This window comes from Manacus vitellinus, unplaced genomic scaffold, assembly GCF_001715985.3.
Source record: "Manacus vitellinus isolate BGI_N305 unplaced genomic scaffold, ASM171598v3 scaffold_17_pilon, whole genome shotgun sequence".
NCBI lineage: Eukaryota > Metazoa > Chordata > Aves > Passeriformes > Pipridae > Manacus > Manacus vitellinus.
In genome coordinates this window covers 4,409,512-4,435,246 of record NW_021939256.1, presented here as the reverse complement: position 1 = coordinate 4,435,246, position 25,735 = coordinate 4,409,512, and the positions used below count along the sequence as shown (strand labels likewise).

Below are 25,735 nucleotides of genomic sequence, written 5' to 3'. Positions count from 1 at the left end.
TGTAGTGATAAGCAGCTGACTGAGACTGGAACAACTGGGACTTGTTCGTTATTAAGGTCTCCTAAAGCGTACAACATCAGAAATATTATTTAATATAGCCCCTAAACAAATGGAATTATTTTGTGAGTGGATGCAAGCAGCAAAATGAGCAAATGAAGAAGAGGTACTTTTAACATAGTGAACTTCTCAAGGCCATTCAATGGCTTCCATTGTTTCTCCTAAAACATGGATATAGAAGTACAAATCTGAGTAGGTTTTGCCCTTTTCCTTAACCTTGAGTAACAGACGAATATCTGCCTTTGGCCCAGGTGGCTGGCAGGACAGGGATTTGCAACTTTTATATCTGTGACTGTGATAAACGTATTCATCAGTTATAGGTCAGCAACACCTTCCTGTATGTTTTGGTTATAGGCAGTACATTTTGAAAGGCAGTTTCTCCAGCTTTGCTAGCAGATAACACTGGTGGTTGGTGTAGATGTATTCCAAAGAAACCAACTGTAGGCAATCACATAAAAATACTACCTATGCAAAATAACTAAATGCATGCATACAAAAATACATAATTAACATAGCTACCTAAGCCACTATACTAAACTGTAAATCTTGAATATATTTATTCTCCTTGATCACACTAAAGAACTGTCTCCTATAAAGAGTATGCAAAAGTAAACTATGTATCATAAAGAAACGCACCTGCCACTGATGCTATACATATACACATACACTATACATGGTATACTGTATACTCTAGTTTGCTATACTTACATCCATTTGCAGTGTTTAGTAATTCACAACAAAAAGCTTACGCTTATTTCCGATAGTACCGTGGTGTGTATAAACTTCTTACAGATTCCTCTACCTTTTTACCCTGAAATCTTCTCTACAGTCTCAGTAAGAGACAGGGACACATATGAATCATTAACCAGGAAACCAGTTAACTGGCTTGTTTGTCACATTCTGTCTTCTAGCCACTATTAAATGGAAGTATCCATACATTTGGACATTAGGAAGAATTTCTTCACAGAAAGGGTGATTACACATTGGAATGGGCTGCCCAGGGAGGTGGTGGAGTCACTGGACCTGGAGGTGTTTGAGGAAAGATGTCATGTGACACTTAGTGCCATGGTCTAGTTGACAAGGTGGTGTTGGGTCATAGGTTGGACTCGATGGTCTCAGAGGTCTTTTCCAACGTAATTGATTTTGTGATTAATTCCGTGCTTTTGTGATTAATTTTTCAATTAATTTCAGGTGCTACTTACATTGAGAATGACCTGGTGGTCGTGTGTTACTAACACTACTCTCAAAGGAAGAGTGGAAGTTGTGTATAGTTTCTTGTAAAATCTGTCTCTCTCGACCCTGTAAAAGAAAAAAAAATAAAACAGTTCTTAAATTTCTGTTTAAAAAAAAATTTATGAAGAGTTCACCAAAAATGTGTAAATACATGTTTCCATGCTAAATATACTTTTTGAAATAATTAGAAATCCTTACCTCACAGATATATATAGAGAAAACCTCAAAGTAATCTTTTCCTGAAACTACCAGACAGCAATAGAAACATTTTCATTATTTTCTTTATCTCTTTATAGCTTGGAGCATCATCCACCTCCCCTAATTTTTAGCCTCATCACTTGTTACTGTCGCTCTTAACCTGGGGAAATTATGTTTTGTTTATCCAAGCTTCCACTATCAGAGAGAGAATGGACCTCAAAACTGAAAAAGCAGCTGAGAAGTGTCAGCAGGCCTAATCAAAGTCATGTTCCAGTACCAAATCCCTCCGCTAAGAACACTGCTTACTATATAACATTCCTAGCAAATTTGTTTCTGTCATTAAAAAATTCAAAGGCAATGAAAGTGTAAGAAATTAGAGAAGGGCTATTTACCTAATCACAGAGGAATCAAAAACTGTTAGGCTAAACAAGGGGCACCCTTCCTCTTACGCTATACTCTGCAGCTGGACTATCACAGCCAGGAGGTTCTTTTTAGCATTGCTGAAATCAATATTTGGTAACTGCAATACTGCTCATGTTTACCAGTAGCTTCTTCACTGGACTAGGAAAGAGTGATTGAAAGACAACAGGGAGTACCACAAAGGAAAATATTTTTCACACTAATCAAATAAATGAAATACTTTGTTTGGAAAAAAATAATTTAGCTTTTCTAACTAACATCTGCAACTGAATTTCAAAATGTATGTTGAATTAACAATATAAACAAGCCTTGAAATAATTTACTAAGTACAGTACTTCAAAACACACCTTTCCTGCATTCAGTTCAGAAATAGCTGCCAGAATTTGCTGCCTTGATCCATCGGTTTTAATACCAAGCTCTTTCAGATCACCGTCAGTAAGTGTAAGGAAAGCTTCCATATCCACCTGCATATGAAGAAAAAAAAGAAGAAAAAAAGAAGAAAAAAGATAAGACAAATTTACCTATGAAAAGATTCATCACTGCAGGTTAAACATGGTTTGTTGGGGTTTTTTTAACTGTATAGACTTACTGTAAATATTTTGCAAAGAAAAATTTTTAATGAATTACCAGCAGCAAATGGTACATATTTTAACACGCTGTTGTAAGGTTTTTAATCTGTAGTTAATCATTCAACTAATTATGATAGTACATTTAAAATATTAATGGATTTTAATTTTTTTTCAGACAAGCTCTATTAATATACACTCTCCACAAAAAATTCCTTTATCTACCGTAGCAGCTAGCTGAATAAGCCTAAGGTTTCTCTCTCTTCTTTTCTTCCCCCCTTCCCCAAGTATTTTTGGAATTTCAGAATACTGTGTTTACTTTTACAGTGTATCCTGAGAAAAAACTATGTTTTGTTCATATATCAGTTTTTATTATAACACCACATCCATAAGGCTGTGATAAGAACAAACACTTAAAGCATTTCATATTGATATAAACTTCACACATAAAGCATATTAATTTCTACACAATGCTCCCTTGCCTATCATGCAGGGGAACAATAATAACCCATTGTTTTGTGATGCAGCTAAATAGTCTATGTTTGTGGTGCTGAATTCTGAACTCTGCAGCAACGTCTATTTATTGTATGTCCATTCACTACTCTTTGCCTTGACCGAATAAACACACAATATTTGCTCACATCTGATACTGTCTTAAATATTGTAATGAATTAATTTTACTTATTTTCAGCAATGTTTCTTTCCATTGCATCCCTCAGCAACACCTACAAGGCCTCACCTGCAAGGATGCCTACGTTCCCCCAGTTTAACTCTCCTGTTGCTTATTCATGGTGGATAAAAAAGATAAAGCAGCCATCTCAGTGACTCATACCCTCCTGTTCTCCATCTGCAAATGAGGATCCAGCTGTGACTGCAGGGATGATACAGTATGTCCTATGAACTGTTTAGCCACATTGGATATAGACATATATAGAAAAGCCACAGTGTAAAAACAGAGAGAAAAAGAAAAACCCTGAAGCACCTATTTATACAAAAATTGTAGGTTAAGCATAAAAAGCTCTGATATTTGCTGTATCCTGGAAAATGCCATGAATATTGCTTAGTCCATGTTTCAAGGTCATCTGCAACTGGAAATGGTTGTAGCACTTGAAATCTGAGATTCTGGATCACAATTCTGATGTAATGTGTGTCGCACCCCACTTTTGCTAAAACAGTAAAAAAAAAAAAACTTTTTAAAAAAAGACATACCTCTTGTTCCTCAAAAATAGGCTGATATTTCTCAAGAGACAATTTTTTAAGGATGCCAGTCAGCTCATCTGTAGTAACAGAAAAAAAGAAAACAACCCGCACATGGATCAGAAAAGATTTTAATGATCTCTGCATTATGAACTGCTGAAAATATATATTAAAACATACATTCCACATAGTCATATAAAGTCATTAAAAATCACCACATTTATTCTCCACCAGAAATTGAAATATTTGCTTACTCTGTTCTCACCTACTTCCATATACTGTAACTCTGTCTAGCCTCACCTTGCTAGGATAAAATCTTTCCACTGTATTGCCCTTTCTTCCTCATTAGAAAGGGCCTTACAAAACCAAACCACTACGGGCAATTTAGGCAGTTCAATCCCTAAAATGCAGGGGCTTGGCCCCAGATGGCTGATTATGCAGGTTACTCAGCAAAACTCCTCAAGCAGACAAGGAACTGAACAGCATGGTTCTACATCATCATCCAGGAAGGGAAACTGCAGAGCAAACAACCACCCAGCTGCTCATTCAGAACCTCAATACAACACACATCTATCTGAACCTCTTCTCCTTAAATGCCTGACATCCAGGCAACCTTGAAGTCCAGGTAAGATGAAAACTGGTCCAAATTGAAGTTTTATAAGCTTACCTTCCAAGGCTAAGAGCACTGAATACTGGCTTTCCTCTCAAAGTCTAAGGAAATTAAAATTTGGAGGACCTGATAGTGACTCTTCCCACCTATTTAAAATGTGTTAAAAAGCATAAGTGCACTTTTAGAATAACCTAACATTACCTCTCTTAATTACATGCTACCTCTCTCAACTCAGGTTTTCTTTTTATTGCTTTGATGTCACAAGTGATTAATTATCTTTGTTTTCCCAGAAGTACCAAAGTTAAACTAAGAAGTCGGAGTCAAAACTAAGAACATGAATGATTTACATTATACAACAAAACTATATTTAAATTCACCATATAAACTCACTTTCACTTTAAAAGACACCAGTAGTCCATTCCCAAATGTACTTTGGTTTTATTTATTTCACTTCTTTGTCTTTTGACTGTCACTTTTCTTTCATCATCAGTAGAAACATGAAAGAGAATCTCTCTCTCCAAGCTTTTCAAAAGACATCAAGTATCTTGAGATAGACACACTTCCGTGTACTATTCGGAAAGACTCCTTCTTTACATAGAGGAGTCCACAAAAATCTAAAGAGAAAAATTCTAGTTGAGTCTTATTTTCTGCTAGGGTTTTGTTTGTTTTTTTTTTACCTCAAGTTCAATTAACTTGGTATGCTTAACATGATTTGCAAAAGCTGGCATGGTCTCAGGCTAAAAGCTTTAGTACCCTGAGGTTAATCAATAAGAAAAGGTAACCAGTTTTAAAAATGTCACACTGTTTGATGAAAAATACCACCTTACAGAAAGAAAACTTCTTTCCTTAGAAGACCTTAGATATATTATTAATTTTAGATATTTTATTATTAATTTTAGATATAGTATAATTTTTTTCTTTTAGGTTGGTAGTTAGGCTTCTCATTTTTCATCACATTGGTGGGCTTAAACTATGGGCTGTGATATGGGAAGAAAAACAGTATCTCTGAGCTCAGAGTCTTGTTGCCATAAACAACTATAACGTCAACACCTTTCATGCACAGAGAATGCTTTCTGCAGTAGGAGCTTCAAGTTTTCTCTTCATCTTCCCCTCTTCCAGTTCCTGTATTATTACACCAAGCTTGAACAAACTCCCAAACCTCTCAGTTTTACAACTCTTGCATAACATGTTGTTTCTCCTTTGCTTTATCATTCTCATTTGCTCTACTCTTATCTTGTCTCCTTACCTACATCCCTGGAGAAAGCAAAGGTGCTTGGAGCTCTTACTGCTTCTGCCACATTACTCCCATTTAGCCCCTCCTTTCATACTACTCTGTAGTAGTAAGGTTAGATTACCTTTCTCCAAGTTTTCAGAGCCTCCTTTTACTCTCACATGGTTTCGTCTTTCATGATTCTCTACATCACTGGTTCTCAGAATAGAGACAAGCTGTTGATGGTCCACCGAGTGGTTGCCTAAAGAGAAACCAAGCATACCTTTGAACCCTGCTGCCTACTGTTCCTTCACAGTAATATTCAATGCAAATCAATTTATCTAATTAATTTGACTTGAAAGAAAAGCAAAGTTAACGTTGCAGGCCTTCTGTACTTACTCTTCTGATTCCTATTTGGCATATAAGCATTTGTACTGTTGCTACTGAATCAAATCACAGTAAGAGAAGCCCTTGAATTAAAGGACCACTTAACTACAGAAGCTTACAAGCATAATGAACCCAAAGCTACTCAGGCTTCTGACAACATTTCCTCTGCTACACAGAGAACTCACTGTATCATGGCATTAGTGGTGCAGTCACAAAGCCCAGCTCACTGGGTGAGATAAGAACAGCTGATAGCTTGGGGAATTCCCTTTGTTATCCAACAGTGAGTTCTCTTTCTTTTATATATTTCTAAATTGACAACTCTTATGTTATCAAGCCATCATTATAAACTAACTAAATGTGAAACGATTTTCTCCAGCGGTCAGTACAATATGTCACAGTTAAGCCATGAGAGGAGGACAGAAAGAGGGTCAAGTATCACCTCTCTTTAGTTTTAAATGGAAGTAGAGTGTCCATGGATAAAGTTAGCATAAATGAAAACAAACCAAAATCAATACAGACAACATCAGAAAATAGTAGGAAGTGCCTCTCGCAGAAACCAGATAAGGTGCCTCCATTTCTTATTTAAAAGATTCTGAGTCCAGTTATTTTTTTTCACATTTTTGAGATATTTACAGAACAAAACGAAGTTATTGATATCCTGTTTCCAAGGTAGTAACATGACTTTATTTTAAAAAGTGTTGTAATGTAGACCTAAAAGTTTAACTTAAAAGGTAGTAATCTTACTGGAAAAGTAATAACATTATTATTCTTTCATATGACCTTAGGTTAAAAATAGGTTGAAATACAGCTATTTTTGCCATTTAGAAAAATAAATGCACTACAGCTCTTAAAAATCAACTGCAGGTAGCTATGACTTGCTATTACTCAAAAATGTATTTCTGTAGTGATGTGCTTCACTGCATTTACTTAAAAAAAAATAATTTCTAACGTGGAGAAAGTGCATTTTCTACCCCCAGCAAAGAGTGAAAAACAGGATTTAAGCCATCAAAGGGCAAAGGAAGGAGGCCACGTAAGAGCGGCCTACCTACATGCAAGCTTTGAGATGGTACCAGTCTCCCTCTAAATGGAAGGGACCACAGGTTTTGGGAGAGAAAAAGGCAGTTACTGCAAAATGCCAAACTCACTGTAAGAAACACCATAATACATTTTCTAGAAAGAAAAAAGCTCTCATTGTCATGCAGATACACACTAATTCAGTACAGTTACAGCTTTAAACACAGTCGGTGCTCTTGACTAATGAATCTCCTATAACTACAGTGACCTACTCACCATCTTCTGTAATAGTACCACTGCTGGAACCGTTGCTTTTGGCCTGTCTGTGAGAAGAAGAGAGAGAAGACTCTGCGTTTTGGACCTTAGGAGATGGGGAAGGTGATGGGGAAGGTGTGAGAGTTGGTGATGTGCTTTTAGACGTAGATGAAGTCCCAGATGGAGGTCTTTTGTTCATCTCCAGTTTTTGCTGTAGTTAATGATACAATAATTTCAGTAAAAAAAAAAACCAAGAATGTTTACCTATATATGATGTTTCATTATTACTTAAGTTGCATATAATTTCTGCAGAGCACGTAGTCATAACTAGAAGTTTCTGCTTGATCCATATTGAAATAATTGGAGCAATACTGATTTATCCCAGGTGAAAGTCTGTCTCCTCAAATTCATCAAGAAAAATACATTTAATAAGGCTGTAATTTTATAATAAGAAAATTATTTCTTGTAAAGCAATACCTCACACAAGCACTACAATTATTCTTTTCCTAAAAGGACTGTCCTGTTTGAGTCCATCCGGCAACTATGTGGCTTGCTCACCTCCCCCCCCTCCAGTGGAATGGAGAGGAGAATCAAAAGTAAAAATTGTAGGTTGAGATAAGAACAGTTTAATAATAGAAACAAAGTAAATTACTTTGACTCTGATAACAGGCATATCAGATGCTCATTTAAAGTAGCATTTCATGCTGGATTAACTAGAAATATGTGGTAAGCATAAACTAAGTTTTGGGTGCATTTAACAACTTGCTGCACTGGAATGAAAGTTTCCAGTCAACTCTTAAACTCATTATTACCTAACACAAGTCAAATGATTCAAAATTATTAAGTATTTTGTACATGTTTAACACATTTGGAGGCATGGAAAACAGGAAAATACATGAGTTAAAATGAGGAATAAGAATATATATGTACGTATATTGGTCTTTTCCAAAACAAGTCCCTGTACCTCATCTCCTAAATTCCTCAATCTGTATATCACTTCATGTTCTGCATTCACGTTGAGCCTTTGAAGGGAAACTGGCTATATCACTTCAGAGTAAAGTCCAGGAATAACTAACACAAAACACTGGATCTGGGCCATAGAAAGAAATAATGAGAAACCAAACTAAGTGCACCAGGTGCAGATCTACCCTAAGATCAAGTATTACACTTACTGTTTTTTAAAACGGAATTAAATTAATAATAAAGCAAAATCACATTTTATTATTAGGTTTGATCTTCTGTAGGCTTGTAATTAAAAGTAAGGTTTGTGGAGCCAAAAAGTTTCCACTACTGTAACAGGTGTTCATTCACTTTAGGCTGTGCAATGTCATGTATCAGCCATCCATGACTGAGACACGACCTATTATAATTAGCCAATTTGGAAGTACAAAAATTTACATTTCTCCATACCTTTACATGTCCATTGCCAACAACCTGAGCACACTGCAAATCAGACAGAGTGGATGAAGTAGTTGACTGGACTGGACTGTGCTGTTGGCTGGGTTTCTGTTCAGGAAAGCCTGCTGCTTTTCTTCTTTGGGCCGCAATCTGAGACAAAACATTATCTGCACTGCCACCTAAAACAAAAAATATAATAAAACCAGTCAAGGAAATCAGAATTTTGAAATACTTGTTAACTTTCAATTCTCCCATCTCTACCACAACTCACTTTTGTTTAAAAACTGTCTGGATGAAGCAAGAGAGAATTGTAAGGTTCAGATCTATCCAGCCGGTTTCAGAAAAAGGAATAAAAAATCAACTGCAGAAGAGAGAAGCCAGCCCTGTCTATATACACACAGAGTTGACATTCATACTCTTGGATATGGGTTTTATGAGACACTTCATCATATTGTCTTCAACAGCTGTCAGGTACAGTGCTTGCAGCTTTGTTTTTGATTGAAAACTGATTTTTAATTAAACAACAAGTAAGCAACATGGGTAAGAATCAGTGCTATGAAATGCATGTTGCAATGAACCAGCATCCACCTGATCCACCATGGGTGGACCCAATAAAATCTGCATGTTTTTCTGAGACAGAGGCTGGCCAGTGAGACTTCTGTAACAGATGTGAGGTTTTTCTTCCCTTATGTTCAAAGTCCAATCCTGGTTCAACAAAATTTATAGAAGTTTTGCTCTACAGCAGTAGGAGCTCTCAGAAAAGGTTTGTCTTCTACCATCATCACAAACACTAATTTTTTTAGCTGAACCAGATACAAATTACCTTCTTATTAAAAATGGTACCTGATCTGTTATGCAGTTCTCCTCCATGCCTGTTAATTCCTGCAATGTTATTGGATCCACCAGAAGAATGAGGAGAATGACTGAAGTTGTTGGAATTTGAAGGAGATGCTGGTCTTCTTGCAAATGTTGGTAATTTGACTGGTCTAGTACCTTTGCTAACAGATGTCTGGAAAACAAAATGAAGAATAATTTTCTTTCTTGACTGAGCACAATAAAGATCAACTGCTATTTTACTTATTCCACATTCTGAAACTTCCGCTGAAGAACAAAAGGGATATCAGAAATAATCTTATTTTACATATACAAATATACTGAATATATTCTATACTTACATAAATATATATACATTTAATATATATACTCAATGAAAGAAATTATACCATATAAACCCATTAATTCTTCTTAACCTTTGGCCAGCACAAAATGAGCATCCACGATGCCCCTGAGATGGGCTGTACAGAATATTATGAGCAGTGGGGAGGAAAAAAAATGGTCACATGTGAAACTGCTTTCCTGAGAAATCCTAGTTTTGTCTCTCCAATCTTACAAAACAGCTACCATCTATTTCTCATCCATCATATTTCTGTTTCTTACAAACTAAGCTGCAAGAAGTGAGATAAACTTTATCTCCACTAGTTGCATTTTTGTATTTTGTTCAATCTAAATTCATCATTTGACCGACTTTCACTAACTGAGGCACTACTGATCTAGCTATATACTAGCCAAATCCTCAGCCACATCCTCCTTCATTTCTTTTGCTTTTACACCACTGGCCACTGACAAACAGCTTTTGCAGTTTAGCTTTTTCATGTTTCTTATCCTGTTGCTCAAATCACTTCTTCCAACTCTGACTTACTATGTTTCTCTCCTCCCTATTCCCTAAGCAAAACACTTCTTGCCTCACAGAAGTACTGATGACTAGTCCTCCCCTGCTTCTCCTGCTCCTCTCTTTATAAAGTGAGCTAATTATCCACTTATGTTACTACAATCATCTTTTTTAGGATGACAGACGTTTACCTTCCTGTTATGTCAATTCCCTTCTAAGAAGCCACCTTATTCCACCTAAATCGCCCCTACTGATATTAAGCTAACTTCCACCTAAAAAAAGGAAAACAGAGAAAAATTCCTCCTAAAATGTCTTCAGTGTCCTGTTTCTAGAACTGACATGAAACAGTTCTGGACTAGTAAAATAAACTCTTCTCTCCACTTGACTATTACAGTCCACATTTAGGGGAGTAAGGATTTCTCTCTTTTCTCCTACTATGAAAGCAAAGGTTGTTGAGGTTGTTTTGTTTCTTGTCTCAAGACAAACCAGCTATTTTTCTTTTGGTTTGCGTTTTCACTAAAAACACTGCAGAATCAGGCAAGCTCCTTCTATAAAAACCAGAAGCAATTCAGACTTTTTTCCTTCACAATTTAAGGCTGTATGCCTTCAAGCCCACTTGATCATTGCTTGCTACAATTTTAACGACTGCTAATCTTTCAGAATGTTGTGTCTGTATATTTGTCTTACTGATATGACTTACCTCCTGCTCAGGTCCTAAAAATTGATCAATTCTTATTCTTTTTTTCTGTCCCTGATCTTCTTCCAAATTAGAGCAGTTTTGACCACACTCCAGTGCCTGTACCTACTTTGGCTACTTAAAGACATGGAACATGGGTGGAACCAGCAGCCAACTTTAGCAGCCTGCAGCAAATTTGTTACGGTTCTATTTTATTCTGAATAACACCAAGAAAAAAAAAAGCCATCTCATTTCATACAAAACTTTTGTTCCATTACGTTCTTTCCTTGGAGATGTGCATTCTTCCTAAACAGCATTGCTTAAAAGGACAAGCCATTACTGAGACAGTGGGTTAAAAGTAATTTCTAATCAGAAACCGTGTGGCTCACCAGTCAGCATGGCCTGGACATAACACAGTATTTTCGTACACATTTAGTTTGCTTACTATATCAGAGTTTCCGCTGCTGTTAAAATCATGCTTGATTGCTCTCTGTGGCCAGGCAGTTCTCATCTGTTCAGCTTTTCCATCTTTGCTGAGTCGTGTTCGGTCAGAATTCCAGAGCTCAAAGCTCGAGGGGGGTAAGAAAGGTGGTATCACTGCCTTCAGCTTATCGCTTGGCAGCCTGGTAAATGGGGCACTACTTCTCAACTGAGAGAGAGAAAAACAAAGAAGGGGGGAGGGGGAAGAGTCACTTCTTAAGAGATTACTAGGAGCTGGTGACGTACTTTCAAAATTTTAAGTTAAGCAAAAAGATGGAGACATGCATTTTTAAACAGAATAAAATGGAAATGAGACACTAGTGGTATTTTTGAAAAAGCACAACATGTAATAACAGAGAATCCAACAAACATCGTTGCACCCCGCAATATTATGCTTATTCATTTGATAAAATGAATATAGTTCATTAAGTGGCAGAAACTTCTCTTCCTTCACTGGGCTAAATATTTTTCAAATTGACTTTAACAAGAATGTTAAAAATTAATTTTCAAAGAAATAACAATGTAGTCCTCTCTGTATTTCCAGACAGAACAACTGCAAACAGTGAACAATTGCTTGTTCCTGCTGTACATGTTCTCCAGAAAGAGATTAAAAATGACACAACTGATTTGGCTCCCTGGAGTTCTGTCCATCAGTTACATCTGTTCAGTTACATCAAAAGATACTCCAACTTCTTACAAAAGAACATAAAGAATAACCAGTCAAATTTAATGATATCACTAGGGAGTAAGCTGTAGGGAAATTTAAAGCTACAGCATAACAAAAGAAGAAACAGAATAACACAAATGAACATGCTGAACTAAATATTTTGTGGTTGCCTCTACTAGTAATTTCACACTTCCATTGCACCATGTGCCATCCATGTGTTCCTCACATCACACATCTTGTCAGCAACCAATCATCTGTTCCATCTACTTTACTAATTCACTGTTGATCAAACAAACGTATGGGTAACTCTTGAAAAAAGTCAGCACAGCTTCCATATCATACCACTGGTAGTACCTCCTAGTCTAAGAACTACTGATGTATCAAAGGCTGACAGTCCTTGTCTAATGACTATAAACAAATGATAGATCTCCTTCTGAAGGCATCTTGGACAGGAGGTAAAAACCTGTAAAAATTATGGGAGCCGCACAACCTTCTGAATGAGGCTGACACACCAAGAGCGCTGCAACATACCATGGTTGTCAATAATTCATCATCCTTTCCTCCTTTTGTAGTGTTTGCACCTGAAAAATACATAAATGATGTTTTATTGTTTACATGCTCCTACTTTTGTCCCCAAGGATAGTGTATTGTTCTCAAACAGTCAACAGCTTTACCCTCAGTAAGCACACAGAACAAAGATTTCCAGTGACACTGTCATGCACCCAAATTAAAGTTATGCCAATAGTCTTACTTTGCATCACAAACTGAGGGTGAGGGGGTTTCATGGAGAGCTCTACAATTTCAGTAGATGTGCTTTACAATTTGGGCTTTTTCACTTTCTTCTCAGAATTCTTTCTTTATTTCTTCAAATAAATTGGTTTTCACTATATAAATCAGTTTATCAAAGATACTAACACTTCTCAGTGACCTGTCTCTATTCTCCAAATTAATGGTGCTTGCTAAAGAACAGTAACATGGTTATATCAGCGTTTTCCTGCTTAAATGATGCTGCACTCAGTGTTCAGCATGATCAACAGTCAGGAATGCGAACATCTCTTTCTACATACTACAGATACATTACATGTCTTTTCATTTATACTAAGCTAAATAAGAACTAATTCAATAAATTAGAAATAGTATCATCTTGAGTACCCCAGAAGAGCTCACTTCCCATAAGACAATTCTGCCTTTACCACTAGCTTTGTTATTTGTGATCCGAGCTGTAGCAGCATCAAGGTTTCCAGAGGCACCCGTATCGCTCTGTGAAACTGCTTTTATAGTGGAATTTAATGATGGTTCAGGCTCATCCGGAAAAGGTACAAACGGATTGGAAGGAAATCCATGGCGCAATGTCTGAGTCAACTTCAGCTTGCGGAATCGATTGGACATCCTGCTCCACCAAGACTAGATTGATAAGAAGACACAACAATTTAGTTACAACTAAAAGAAAAAAAAAGGAAAAGAGATGTACAATTAAGTGATCCTTACAGCAGTGATAAAAAAATTCCGTCAAGGAGTTTTTGAGATAAACTAAAAAGAAACATTTAAGTGGTTTGCAATTATCAACAGAATCCTTCATCATCATTTGTATAATCTCTTCCCTTATTTGTCACCTGGCAAATGCATTACAATGTTTTTCCACACTATCCTGAAAGCCAAGGTAGATAGAAACATTAGGGCAATTTAAATAGGGAATATTTACAGCTACATAGCAAATATTTACTCTTTCCATTAGCTTCCAATTTCACCATCGATTCTTATACTCTTTGGCATCAATGAACGGACATGTCTATTTTCTGCTTTTTAGAAGAGTGCACAGAAGCTTATCTGATCTGAATGAAACTTCCCCTTAAGATTTTCAAAATCAGTGGCAAACTGGAAGAGTTCTAATAGTATTCCTGTCAAACTAAAGTCCCATAATCCATACAGTGCTGCTACACAAACAATTTAAACTCCATCAGGCTGGAAACACTATAAACTGAAAAAGAGCAAGGCAAGGAAATATCAGCTGTGAAAACAACACAAACCCTAGGACTACTGTACCTACAACCTCCATCCATACAGGCATCACATATGCAGAAATTGTAACATAAAAGGACTATCTTTGCTCAAAGTAGAATTCATTCAAGTATTCACAGACTTGCACATTTTTACAGGCAGACAATGCAAGATGCTTCAAGTCTTTAGCAGGACATTTCTCTAGACTATGAAAGACATATGCAATCTGCATTAAAAATTACGTGGTTTGTAGATAAATCAGTCAGATTATAAGGATCTTCTGATTATTTCTTAGTAAAGTTTCTTCTTCCCTTTCTGGAACCCTTTTTGTAAAAAAGTTATATATAAGTGACAATACTTCATCAAAGCAGTTTTATGTGATAGCCAACCTAGATAACAACACTTCCCTACTTTACTCTCTATTCTTAACCACCCCTTCTCACAATATGTATTCTGCTCTCTTCTTTAGTATTTTTCAGTTGCTCACTGATACATGTCTTCTCAATTGTCATATAGTAGAAGTAAGGTAAACTGTAAACTTATCCCCTGCATATGAATCCCTGTAGCAGATCATTAAAAAGATTTTAGATCTGCACAGAGCATTAGTAGTGGATAGAGTTCTCAGACCTCTGTGTCTCTTTGGAGTCATAACTGGTAAAGACTTATGTTAAATTCAGTAACAAAGATCTGATGAAAAAAGGCAAGAGAGACAAATAGCTCTGAGAAAGCAATAAAATCTACACAGTTCAGCATTTATTCACCTTCCAAAAGGAATTGAAAGGGCAAAAAAAAATCCATCTAGGTTTAACCTAGAGTACAACGAATTTACAATCGAGAGTGCTTGCACGACGTGGTTTGGTTTCGTTCACTGACGCTGGCTTGCTTGTGTAAGAAAGATCACTTCTGATTGCTCGTCATCTCTGTTACTCCTCCTCACACTGCTTCTGTTTCTTTAACATGTGCTTGCACCACAAACTAATCCCAAATACAGTAAGTACAGCCACCATGTTACCAGAAAAAAACCCGCTGATCTCTGGCAAGAAAGGAACTATACTGGAGAAGTTCATCTTGTGCTCTGGTGTTCACAGTATGATGGTCTGAGCTCCGGAGTTTTTAGTCAGCTGTTGCAGGAGGTCATGGCCTCTCCATATGCCCCTACCACATCACACAGGTACAGAGGTTGGAGTAAAGGGCTTTGAATTACATTGAAGCAGTCAAGTAACAAAAATGCATTTATGGCTAAAAACATGTGTCCATCAAGAGGGTGAAATCTAGCAGCAGTGGGAGAAGGGAACAGCATCAAAGAACTAGAAAAATTATGTTGCCCCTTGAGAAATACCTTAGACATTTGTAACAATACTAGGAATGAAAGCATAAGGGGTAGAACTGGAAATCTCTGCCCTAAAACAACTTTAATCTAAAATAGAAACTGAATGTGATAATTCATACAGCTCTAATACTGACATTGAGAGTACAACTTGCCGAAAACAAGCAGGAAGAAAAAAGAGGAAATAAAATTTTTGCATATGGAAAAGGCACAACTTTGTTTTCAAGGCTATGAAATGGTGACAAACAAAGCAGTTAGCAGTTCTTGGGTGAAAGAGGTAAATAATGCAATCATGAATATCCACTGCATAGTCAGTAGGTAAAGGAACAAGGGCCTTTATTATGCATAAATAACAAATAAAAGAAACGTATAACAAAATAAAAAGTCTACTAGTTAACAACAAAAGTGATCAAAGAGGAGAGACTGAAAAGGGTTTCTTTTTTTAAACTCCAAAACCAGCCTACCTGTGATCAGATATTTTAGTAAGAATATCATTAACAGGAGAGGTAGGAATATATGTCTATTCGCTTAACAGAGCAGGAGTATTTAAATGAGCTTGCACAAATTAAAACCAGACAAGATTGATTAAAATTACCCTAGAGTAACTATAGACAACACGATCTCTGAACAAATATTGCTTATCTTCAATAAAAGAGGATGGAGGAAGTTACAGAAATCAGGCAAAAGGTAAAGGCACAATCACCCAAAGAGGAAAAACTGAAGATTTACTGATCAAAATGCTTAATCTGAAAGGATATAATTGAAAAAACTTCAAACATCATCACAGCTCATATGACATAGCATATGACATGGGTTTGTCGAGAATAAATCCATCAAATTAATATCTCTTTTTGACAGAGTAACCAGTAAGGTGGGCAGAAGGGAGGAAAAGCTGTATTGTAGCTTGACTTTAATAAAATTTTTTTTGCTATTTCATGTAACATTTATTGAATGACTGAAAAAAAATTCACAGGCTGGTCAAAAGAGAGATGAGTGTTACAACACTGCCCTCCACTCAGACAATTTGAAAATACCATTTTTACCCTGTTTCAACATTTGTAGGGAGAGTAGGATATGTAACATACTCATGGTCAGACAGGCTGGTTAATAAAGCATTAAGCAGTGATGGAAGAAGGGACTATATTGGCTTCCAGGTTATATATATCAGAGAACTACAGAGAATATAATTTCTGCTGAAAAAATGCTTGTTTAAGACTTGTAAACACTGTAATATTTTGTAGTTTTGAGACCAAATACTTAAGTATTCCCAAATATGGAATTTGTGTCAGTATTCATTTGTATGTCTTTGACAATTTTTTTTATATTTCACTTCATAATCTTTTATGACCTTAATTCAAACCTTTGTGTCATAACACTGCAAGAGCTGGAATCCAATCTATTGTTGATCTGTATTCCATAAAGCAAAAAGCTATTCTGACAATTTCCCACCTAAGTAACTGCATTCTTATATAGACCGGTTTAAATTGATACTGATATTGCATCATATTGAATAATAGCGTAACCATATGAAAATAAGCAGATGTTCATTCATAACTAAAACTGCAAAACATAGTTGAGCTGAAGCAGAACTTTAAACAGGCTTTAAAATTCATGTCAAAAACAGCCTGGAAAGTAACACGTCTGTTTCCAACACCCTGATAATATTTATACTTAAAAGATGACATCACGGACTCAAGGAAATTCTGAGGCACATCATAATTAAAAACTATTCAAGTAAATGGACAACAGTAACAATAAAAAAATTAACTAACACTTTTCCCTTCTCTTTTGCAAACAGACAATATAAGTCCCAATACCTTTGTTTAAATGGCACACATTTATTCTAACTCAATATGTTGTTTCCTACTGGACCACCATCAATTTGGAGCTAAGGATACAGCATGGTAGAGGACATGTAAGCCTGAATTGCACACTCTTCTACTACTCTTCATATTAAAATCTCTGCTATGATTTTCTTAATTTTCAATGCCAATATCCTGCTTCCATTTCTGGGTATAAAGGCTATCCTCTGTACAGATTTAAAATTAAGATCCTAATGGAAACTGAGTTCCAAACTTATGAACATGGTACCTTCCACTTAATTATGAGATCTATTTCTAAGCACTGAAATGCTTCAATGCAAACTTCCTTAAGTCTTCCTATTGCATTGCCAACTGAGAAAAAGAATGCTCAACACATGCTACTCTATAAAACCAGGAAGCACTGTCAACAAGAAACTCAGAAACACACACATACTCCCCCAAAAACTCAGTTACGTATTAGATCCAAAATACTTCTTAGCAATTACTTTCTCTGCTTATACATTGCAGGAATATGCAATTTAATTTAATTTGTGTTATTTATCAAGAGTAAACATATTTACCTTTAGACCTCCTTTGTCATCTGGCAACATTGGGACATTTAAGGATTGCCTACTTCTGGAACTAGGCAAAGATGATCTGTTGTTCAGTTTATTCTTGTCTTTGTCTACTTGCATGCATGCTGATGCCAGTAGTCTTACAAGCTCTGTATCTAAAAGAAAGCAAATTAAGACAATGTTTGGTCTGGTTTACTTTCCTAAATTATGACTCTGACACTTTTCCCTATAAATCCCACATAAGTAGTAATGGATCTACCGTTACCCCAAACCTTCTTTCTTGACCTACATTTCCCACACCTTCTCCACACACAGTGGGATGCAGTCTTATCATCACCTCTCTAAAGGTATTTATCAATATAAATAAGCAAGCTATTCAGTCAGAATCAGTCACGTGTGACCAACTGAACTGCCTCCTCTCACACTTTGTACAAGTTAAGAACAACATTGTGATGCTCCCTTTTCTCACCTGACACAGAAGAGAGTAGAGAAAAATGAATATTCTTTCTTCAAGTGCAGGTTGCAGAAAAGAAGCTCGAAATTAAATCCCAAAGAGAAAGAAGATGTTCAGCCTGGACAATGAAGGGACTGAAAAGAAATGGTAAGAAAAAAGGTGGACAAAAAAAGAAATAAAAGTAAGAAGAAGAAAAAAGAACAAGCATGACATGAGGACAGGAAAGCAAAAAAAATATTCTGTAAATCTGCATTTTATATGGCACTCAGATAGGATTTTCAGAAGAATAGACAGAACTGATCAAGAAAGAAAGGTTACAAGACAAACTATTCTGTCACAGAAGTTAGTTCTAAAACAATTCACTGTATTTATTTCCTAAAATTTCATGCTATTAATGATCTATTTTTGACAAGGAAAGGAACCTGCTAGTGACCAAAACCATTATAACGTGTAAATACAGAGAAAAGAAGCATTAATTTCATTAGCAGTAGTGGGTTTTGGCTTCAGATAAATCAATTTAGGTACCAAGCAAGGCTAACAATAACAAATTATGTAGGCTAAACAAACTAAAACAAAAACTATATGTATTTCATTGAAGTCTTCCCAAAGCATGCTGCTTTTTCTAGAGCACTCCCTTTAAAAAAAGTGAAAAACAACCTGAACCCTGAAGTGTGATTTATTCTCAGCCTTTACAAAATTAGTGTGAGGTTCAGCCAGGAGTCCCCTACTTTTGTTCCAACTACAGCCTTTTTGTCCTGTCCTTTGATGCTCTTTACCAAGGGGAAATTTCTAGCTCCAGTTCCATGGTGCTAATGACACCACAGAACACCTGTGCCCCCAGAAATGCCATTGAACTGGCTCTCGTGAAACAAACACCACATTTTTTTGAGCATCTTCAAAAACGAAGTCAAGAGGAATGCATAAAATCTGTTATCCCATAAATGTATACACTCATCTAATTAACTCAAACCCCACCATTTTCAGGCAATGTTCTTTCTCGGTCCAGTCCAGCCTGGACATCAGAGGATACTTCCTAGCAACTTTCATGTATTTTCTAGATTGGAAAGGAAGTTTGTTTGTTTATGTTGTACATTTCCCCAGAGTTTTTTGAAATAGCATACCTGGATCATTCAGCAGCATTATGAGGTCAAAAGCCGTGTATCCATTTTTTGCACGAAGATTGACGTCCGCTCCTTGATTTAACAAATACTTTACAACGTTTTTGTTTCTTTAAGGGAATAAAAAAAAAGGTGTTGATCACTTAAAAAATAAATAAATAAAATAGAAGCACCCAATATTCCATGTTCAACCTTTTATAACATTGCTCCTCAATTAGAGATGTTTTACCTTTTCTGCAACTAATCTAGTGTAAAATTTATTCACAAGCTCTTTAGAAGCTCCCATGATTCCCTTGCCAGTCACTGTTTTACTCACTACAAGTCACATTAATTGACATGCAGAAAGTCAGCCTTAAAAACCTAATTTGAATAGCCAGTTTTTTAAACTGATCCTTTGGAACTGACTGGAATTTGTTGCCAAATACCTTCCCAATGAAGGGCCATTAATGCCTAGGGCACAAAAGCAGATGAAAAGACAAAGGTCAGCTCAGTAGTCGTCATATGCCATCACTAGGACTTCAACTCAACCTCACATTCACAGCTTGCATATTAAGAAATTGCACACAGAAAAGCCAAATTGACTGAAGATAATTATAAACTTCAAACAGTACTTCACTTAATTACAGATATAAATTATATAATTAGAAAGCACATTATCACTTCCTTGAGGTGTTTAAAATGCAAAACCAATCAGCATTAAATGTCAACCAACACAAACACCTTCCAACAAAAGCTCCTAAAAGGCAGCTGCATAAAAGACACTCACCACCTCAGCTCCATTAGCCCCTCTCCCCTCTCATACACCTGAATAAATAAGCAGGACTTGCCTCCTGAGTTAAAAACAATACTTTAATTCTGCCTACAAAATAATTGAGCAGACAACAAAGCTACAAAAAAATATATTTAATACAAAACTTCTCTTGAGCAGCAACTGACCTTGTATTAAAACAAACTCTGACATGCATAAACAACACAAAGCAAAAACATAATCAGCAATAGTGACTGCAAATTCTAACACTGAAGGCTGACAAACAGATCTCAGTATCTCCAGAGCATCACTTATCATACACACAAAGTTTTCACTGCTGAACTCACTCCAGACAAAAATCAACCCAAAATGGAGGAGGACTGTTACTCCTCTAATAAAAATTCTGCTTATCCTAAGCACAGCTCCTCTGCATACTTCCCATTACTTCTCTTCCTTAAAACTGTATCATCCCTCCATCCTGCTTTCCAGTCCTGAACCTTGAGGGCACACAGAGATGCAATCCTTTAGCGCCCCAGCTCACAAAGAACTTGTCTGCTCCCTCCTTCAAGCCTGAGACCCTCGACACCACTGATGTTCCTCAGGAAGGGTTAGCTGAGGTTCTGTGGAGGTTAAAGATTTCCAAATGTTAAGAATTTGCAACTGGTCCATGCCAAGAGAAAAGGCTAAGATGCAAAGTATAGAATTACAAGGCTAAGTATTTATTTATGCACATGAGGTGTTCCAGCCAAACTGGGGCACCCCAAATGTGGCTTTACACACACGACTCTTCTACCCTTCAACTGTACACCAACACTCACACTCCCAATTGCTCATCACAGTAAAACTGTATTCAGACAGTGCCAAGTGTATAACAGAGATCATACGTGAAGTACCAGCCAGGCAAATTTCTGGGGTCTGACTCTTAAGTGTCTACCTACATTTATAAAGGAGCTTTAGAGAAAATGACAGTTTGGTTGCATTTCTGAAAACTCCATGAAAACTAAAGGCTGAATAAGGAAACACAGCAATGGTTTAAGACTGGAAAATAAGGCACATGGAAGGGTGATTGCCTTGAATTTTCACAGCTTGATGTGGCTTACAACCCTGGCAGGGTGATACTATCTTTCACAATGCTGAAAAACATCAAAGGATGGAAACTGAAATCTGCACCAAAGCTCCTGGAGCACTATGTTCTCAGCATTTATTTAGCAAGCTTCAAGTTCCCAAATGTTTCACTCATTCTGAAGTCCAAACATCATTCAGGTCTGAAAAGCTGAGGACAGTGCATAAGTCACGGAAAACTGAGGTCACAAGTCTCTCAATTTCTTGTAAGACCCCTCTGCTTCCACAGTCAGTATCAAAAAGGTTTTTTTCTATTGGGATGCAAGAAGAATTAAACTTCTTTACTGCTAGACCCAAAGACAGTACATATCTTACCCATGGTATGTGGCCTGCATCAGTGCTGTCCAGCCATGAACATTATCCTGTTTATCAACATCAGCATTTTTCTCAACAAGGAGCTGCACAAGGGGTAGCTGTCCAGTTACAGCTGCAATCATTAATGGAGATGCACCGTCAACATTGGTAATATTGACCTGACTTGGGTCTTCATCAACAATCTCTTTAACCAGCTGGAAGTTTCCTGCAAAACAGGCATAAAACAAAATCTACATGGGCAACAGAGAACTGCTCAGCCACTGAATTATTAAGTATTTTGATTTGCTGACACTGCTCTACATCTAGTGGAATTAAAACAGAAAAAAATAAAGTACTAGAGCAACTGCAACACTAAAGCTAAAAATCTGTACTGATCTTTGGTCTTTTAGTTAATTAGTACATCTTTTCAGCGTACATAAAATTGTGGCATAAGCACGGGACACTGTATTTTCCTGATTTTCCCTACCTGTACACTCACAGTGCAACTCCATTAGAAGAATTATTTTCTGAAATGAACGACTAAGCTGGGAAGCTGTACAAACTGCAAACCACATGTGAAGACACAAATAGGGAATATTTCTACTAAATTGTGCTGAGATGATGTTGTGCAAGGAAAACTGATGACTCCAAGATCCCTGTTCCATTTCCACAGGCTGAAATCACAGAAAGCAACAATTTTATAATCAGACTAAGTGGGTAGAAAGGTACTCTAAAAGGTGCCAGAGGAGGCCATGCCTTGCCTTAAGGAGGTAGAAAAATGCTTTGTGTCACACTAACCCATAAGTTCCTCTAACAGAAGTAGTTCACTGATTCAAAAAACCTCTACTGATAGAATTCCACAACCTTCCAAGGAGTTAATCTACTCCAGTGCTCAACTTTCTTATATTCAGAATGATTTTTTAAAGTTCTGCCTCCAGTATTTGAACTAAATCTCCAATGCAAAACATCCCTACTCCCTGCTCAAGAGTAATGCATCATTTGACATCTTTCTAGTTTTTTCAAAGTGAAGTTAATGTTCCAGTTTCCAAGTATAAGGGCTGCTAGTCACTTGAGTTCCTGTCTAGATTAGGAAAAGCAGTACAAAATATGTTACTGAATATATTTCAACAAGGTTGTGTTTTTTTCTAAACTTAAATTAGGAGCAAGCACTTTTAAAAAATATATGAAGTAGTCAGGGTTATCTTAGAGAGCTTAAGCTCACCCAGCTCCGTTATTTTTTTGATGATATATGGCAAGTAAAAGCAGGGAAGTTAAAGGAAAGAAAAGCTCTCTGACTGTACGTACCACCATAGGAACAGAGGTAGGAATAAGCAAATCATAACTGTCGTGCAAATGAAAAAAGTCTCACCTTTTGTAGTGGGTTTCTGTGGTTGGGTTTTGGTAGCAGGGGGGGCTACAGAGGTGGCTAGAAGCTGCTAGAAGCTTCCTCTGTCTGGTGGAGCCAATGCCAGTCTACAGGATAGACTTCCTGCTGCTGGCCAAGGCCAAGCCAATCAGGAGTAATGTCTTTGTGATAATGTATTTAAGAACAGAAAGCTACTGCGCAGAGAGAATTCCAGCCAGGCAAGAGCAGAGTGAGAACATAGGAACAACAATTTAGACACCAAGGTCAGTGCAGAAGGAGGGGCAGGAGGTGCTCCAGGCACTGGATGAGGCCCCTGCAGCCCGTGGTAAAGACCATGATGGAGGCTGTCCCTCTGCAGCCCATGGAGGACCATCGGGGTGCAGAGACCGTGAGGAGGCTGTGACCTCGTGGGAGGCCTAAGATGGAGCAGGGTCCTGCTGGAGACCTCCAGCCTGTGGAGAAAGGAGCCCACGCTGGAGTGGGCTTTTCCCAGGTAGGACTTGTGGCTCCTCTGGGGGACCCACATCGGTACAGCTCATTCATGAAGGACTGCACCCCATGGAGAAGTGATCCACGGGACAGCAGTTTGTGAAAACTGTTCCCTGTGGGATGTACTCATGCCAGAAAGGTCCATCAAGGACTGTCTCCCATGGGAGGGACCCCATGGGAGCAGGGAAGGACTCCTGTCCCTGAGCAGCATCAGAAACAACAACTGACCATAACCCCCTTTCCCTGCTTCCCTGCACTGCTGGGAGGGAGGAAAGAGAACATGGAAAGAAGGAGGTGTTGGAGGTGAGGAAATGAAGATTGAAAGTAGAGCACCGAATTCAGCATTCTTTCTGACTTTATAAGCAGATACAGACTTTTGTGAACTAGTGAAGAATATGCATTTTGGATTTTATGTTGTGTTTCAATGTTGTGTTTTGTTTTATGTTGTGTTTGTTGTACAATTCCCCATATACTGTACCTCTAATGCTGGAAAGTTCCACTCTCCCTCATGGGCCTATACCCTGTCCCCCCACTGGTTAATTTCTACTGCATTGCAGTGGTTTCCATATTTAGTTGCGTTTTCTTGTTAATTTGCATGCACCGCCCTTACCCTTCCCTAATTCCGCCCACCTTCCAGCATGTTCTCGCCTTACGATAGGTAAGGCAGGAGCCATTTTGAAGTCCACCTTCAGTTCCAGAAATCAGTTCAATTTAATAAAGTTCCTCGACCATTTCGCATCTGAACCCTTGGAGTGTGTAGTCCCTCATTTCCTGAGTGAACTGCGGCAAGGAGGGGTGGGGGGAAGGTGTTTTTAAGATTATTTCACTTCTCACTCTTTTGTTCTGATCCTGTTAGTAACAAATTTAAGTAATATCCCTACTTTGAACCTGTTTTGTTCATGAAGGTAATCAGTAAGAGACCTCTCCCAGCTCTTATCTCTACTCATGAATCCTTAGCGGGTTTTTTTTTTCTCCTCTGTTCAGCTGCAGAGGGAAGTGAGAGAGTGGCTTTAGTGGGTACCTGGCATTTGGTCAGGGTCAACCCACTACACCTTTAAACAGATGGAAAACTGCTTCACGGCATGGGCTGCCTTCAACTCAATCACAGGCGTGTACATTTTCCTTGGAAAGTCAGTCAGAATTCCAGACAAACCCTGCAGGCACTTGAGTGCACTCACTAGAACTAACATCCAACAACAACACTCAGCTGATTTGTTGGAATGGGAATGATACAAAAGCACAGAACTAATTTTTTGTGTCCCAATTTGGTAAAAGGCAGCAGGTGGCTTTTTTAATACAGACTCACATCATAGACTTTGTTAAACAGAAACCCTGGAACCTACAGAGACTCCAGAATTTACTTTGAACCCTGGCCTGGACAACCCTTAACCTAGTGAGTTGCTTTTTTTAACAGTGCTGGCAAAAAAACCCCAAACAGAAAGAGTATACTGACCAATATTCATGTGGCCCTTCCTCTAGTTCTCCTTCTGACCCAGTACCAATATTTGTAAATCTCAGTAATCACAGGGGTACAAGAGGGGAACCTGAACTCTCTAAAAATCTAACAGACCTGAGGCTTTGGTAGCCTACATCTGATGAGAAGAAACAGAAGTCTGCTTCCCATGTTAGGAAACAAACATGCTCAAAAAAGTTACAACAATTAGACATGGTGGAAGAATTGTTCAGTACTTACCCAGTTTCAAAGCATGAAAGACATCAGGTTGCTTCTTTTCTGTATCTGGAAGGAATATAAATATTTCTATTAGCAATCAATTAAAAAGCAATAATTTCTAGTAATTTTTTTATAGCAAAAACCACTAAAAATTACATAAAAGTACTGTAAAACATATGTTTAGACATACATTTAATAATAACAAAGAAACCACTGACAACAACTTTATCCCCTTTGGGAAGAGTAACTCACCTGTACGGTTCTCTTCGCAGAGCTAAAGCTACAAACCATAATACAGCACCAGCACAGGTTTTTCAAATTCCATTCTCTATCAGGAAATTGTATTTGGTAACTCTACTGTTTCCTGCCTGGAAGACTAAAATATCCATTAAAGAACCACAGTATGGTTCTGTGGTCAGGTGTAATCCTCTGTACGATAGTGAACACTCAAATAGTACAGGATTATTTTGCAAGGTGTTTTAGAAGCTGTCCCAGTTTCATTTCCTCTTGAGTATTGCTGGGTTAATTTGTGAAAAATAACAGTGACAGTTTACCTACACATCTTGTTATTTGTGCGTCAATAGATATCTTTCTGCTCCCAGATTGCCATTCCCATTAATAAGAACTGCAATTATTACAAATTGTAATATTTTGAGTGAAGGATCATTCCTCTGACATTCTATTCTCCTCGCTTTAACAGCCTTCTTCGGTATACTTTAAGTGGTGTGACCAC

The 25,735-nt window shown here is 37.4% G+C and overlaps 1 protein-coding gene across 5 annotated transcripts in view; it reads right to left on the bottom strand.

Annotated features, from left to right (window-relative positions):
- The window catches only part of ANKS6 (ankyrin repeat and sterile alpha motif domain containing 6), a 37,812-nt gene that overhangs the window by 6,500 nt on the left and 5,577 nt on the right, over positions 1 to 25,735 (bottom strand). For all 5 annotated transcript variants that reach the window (XR_001920326.2, XR_001920327.1, XM_025894880.1 and 2 more), the window contains exons 3-16: positions 25,024 to 25,068; positions 21,497 to 21,701; positions 19,315 to 19,421; positions 17,746 to 17,894; positions 13,231 to 13,441; positions 12,569 to 12,618; positions 11,336 to 11,539; positions 9,389 to 9,554; positions 8,558 to 8,724; positions 7,169 to 7,358; positions 5,637 to 5,753; positions 3,684 to 3,751; positions 2,256 to 2,372; positions 1,260 to 1,356 (exon numbers count right to left, since the gene is read on the bottom strand). Coding sequence is in view for 3 of the 5 variants with exons in the window: in XM_025894880.1 (XP_025750665.1) it covers positions 1,260 to 1,356; positions 2,256 to 2,372; positions 3,684 to 3,751; positions 5,637 to 5,753; positions 7,169 to 7,358; positions 8,558 to 8,724; positions 9,389 to 9,554; positions 11,336 to 11,539; positions 12,569 to 12,618; positions 13,231 to 13,441; positions 17,746 to 17,894; positions 19,315 to 19,421; positions 21,497 to 21,701; positions 25,024 to 25,068 (1,893 nt within the window). In the remaining 2 variants the exon portion in view is untranslated. The remainder of the gene's footprint in view (positions 1 to 1,259; positions 1,357 to 2,255; positions 2,373 to 3,683; positions 3,752 to 5,636; positions 5,754 to 7,168; positions 7,359 to 8,557; positions 8,725 to 9,388; positions 9,555 to 11,335; positions 11,540 to 12,568; positions 12,619 to 13,230; positions 13,442 to 17,745; positions 17,895 to 19,314; positions 19,422 to 21,496; positions 21,702 to 25,023; positions 25,069 to 25,735) is intronic.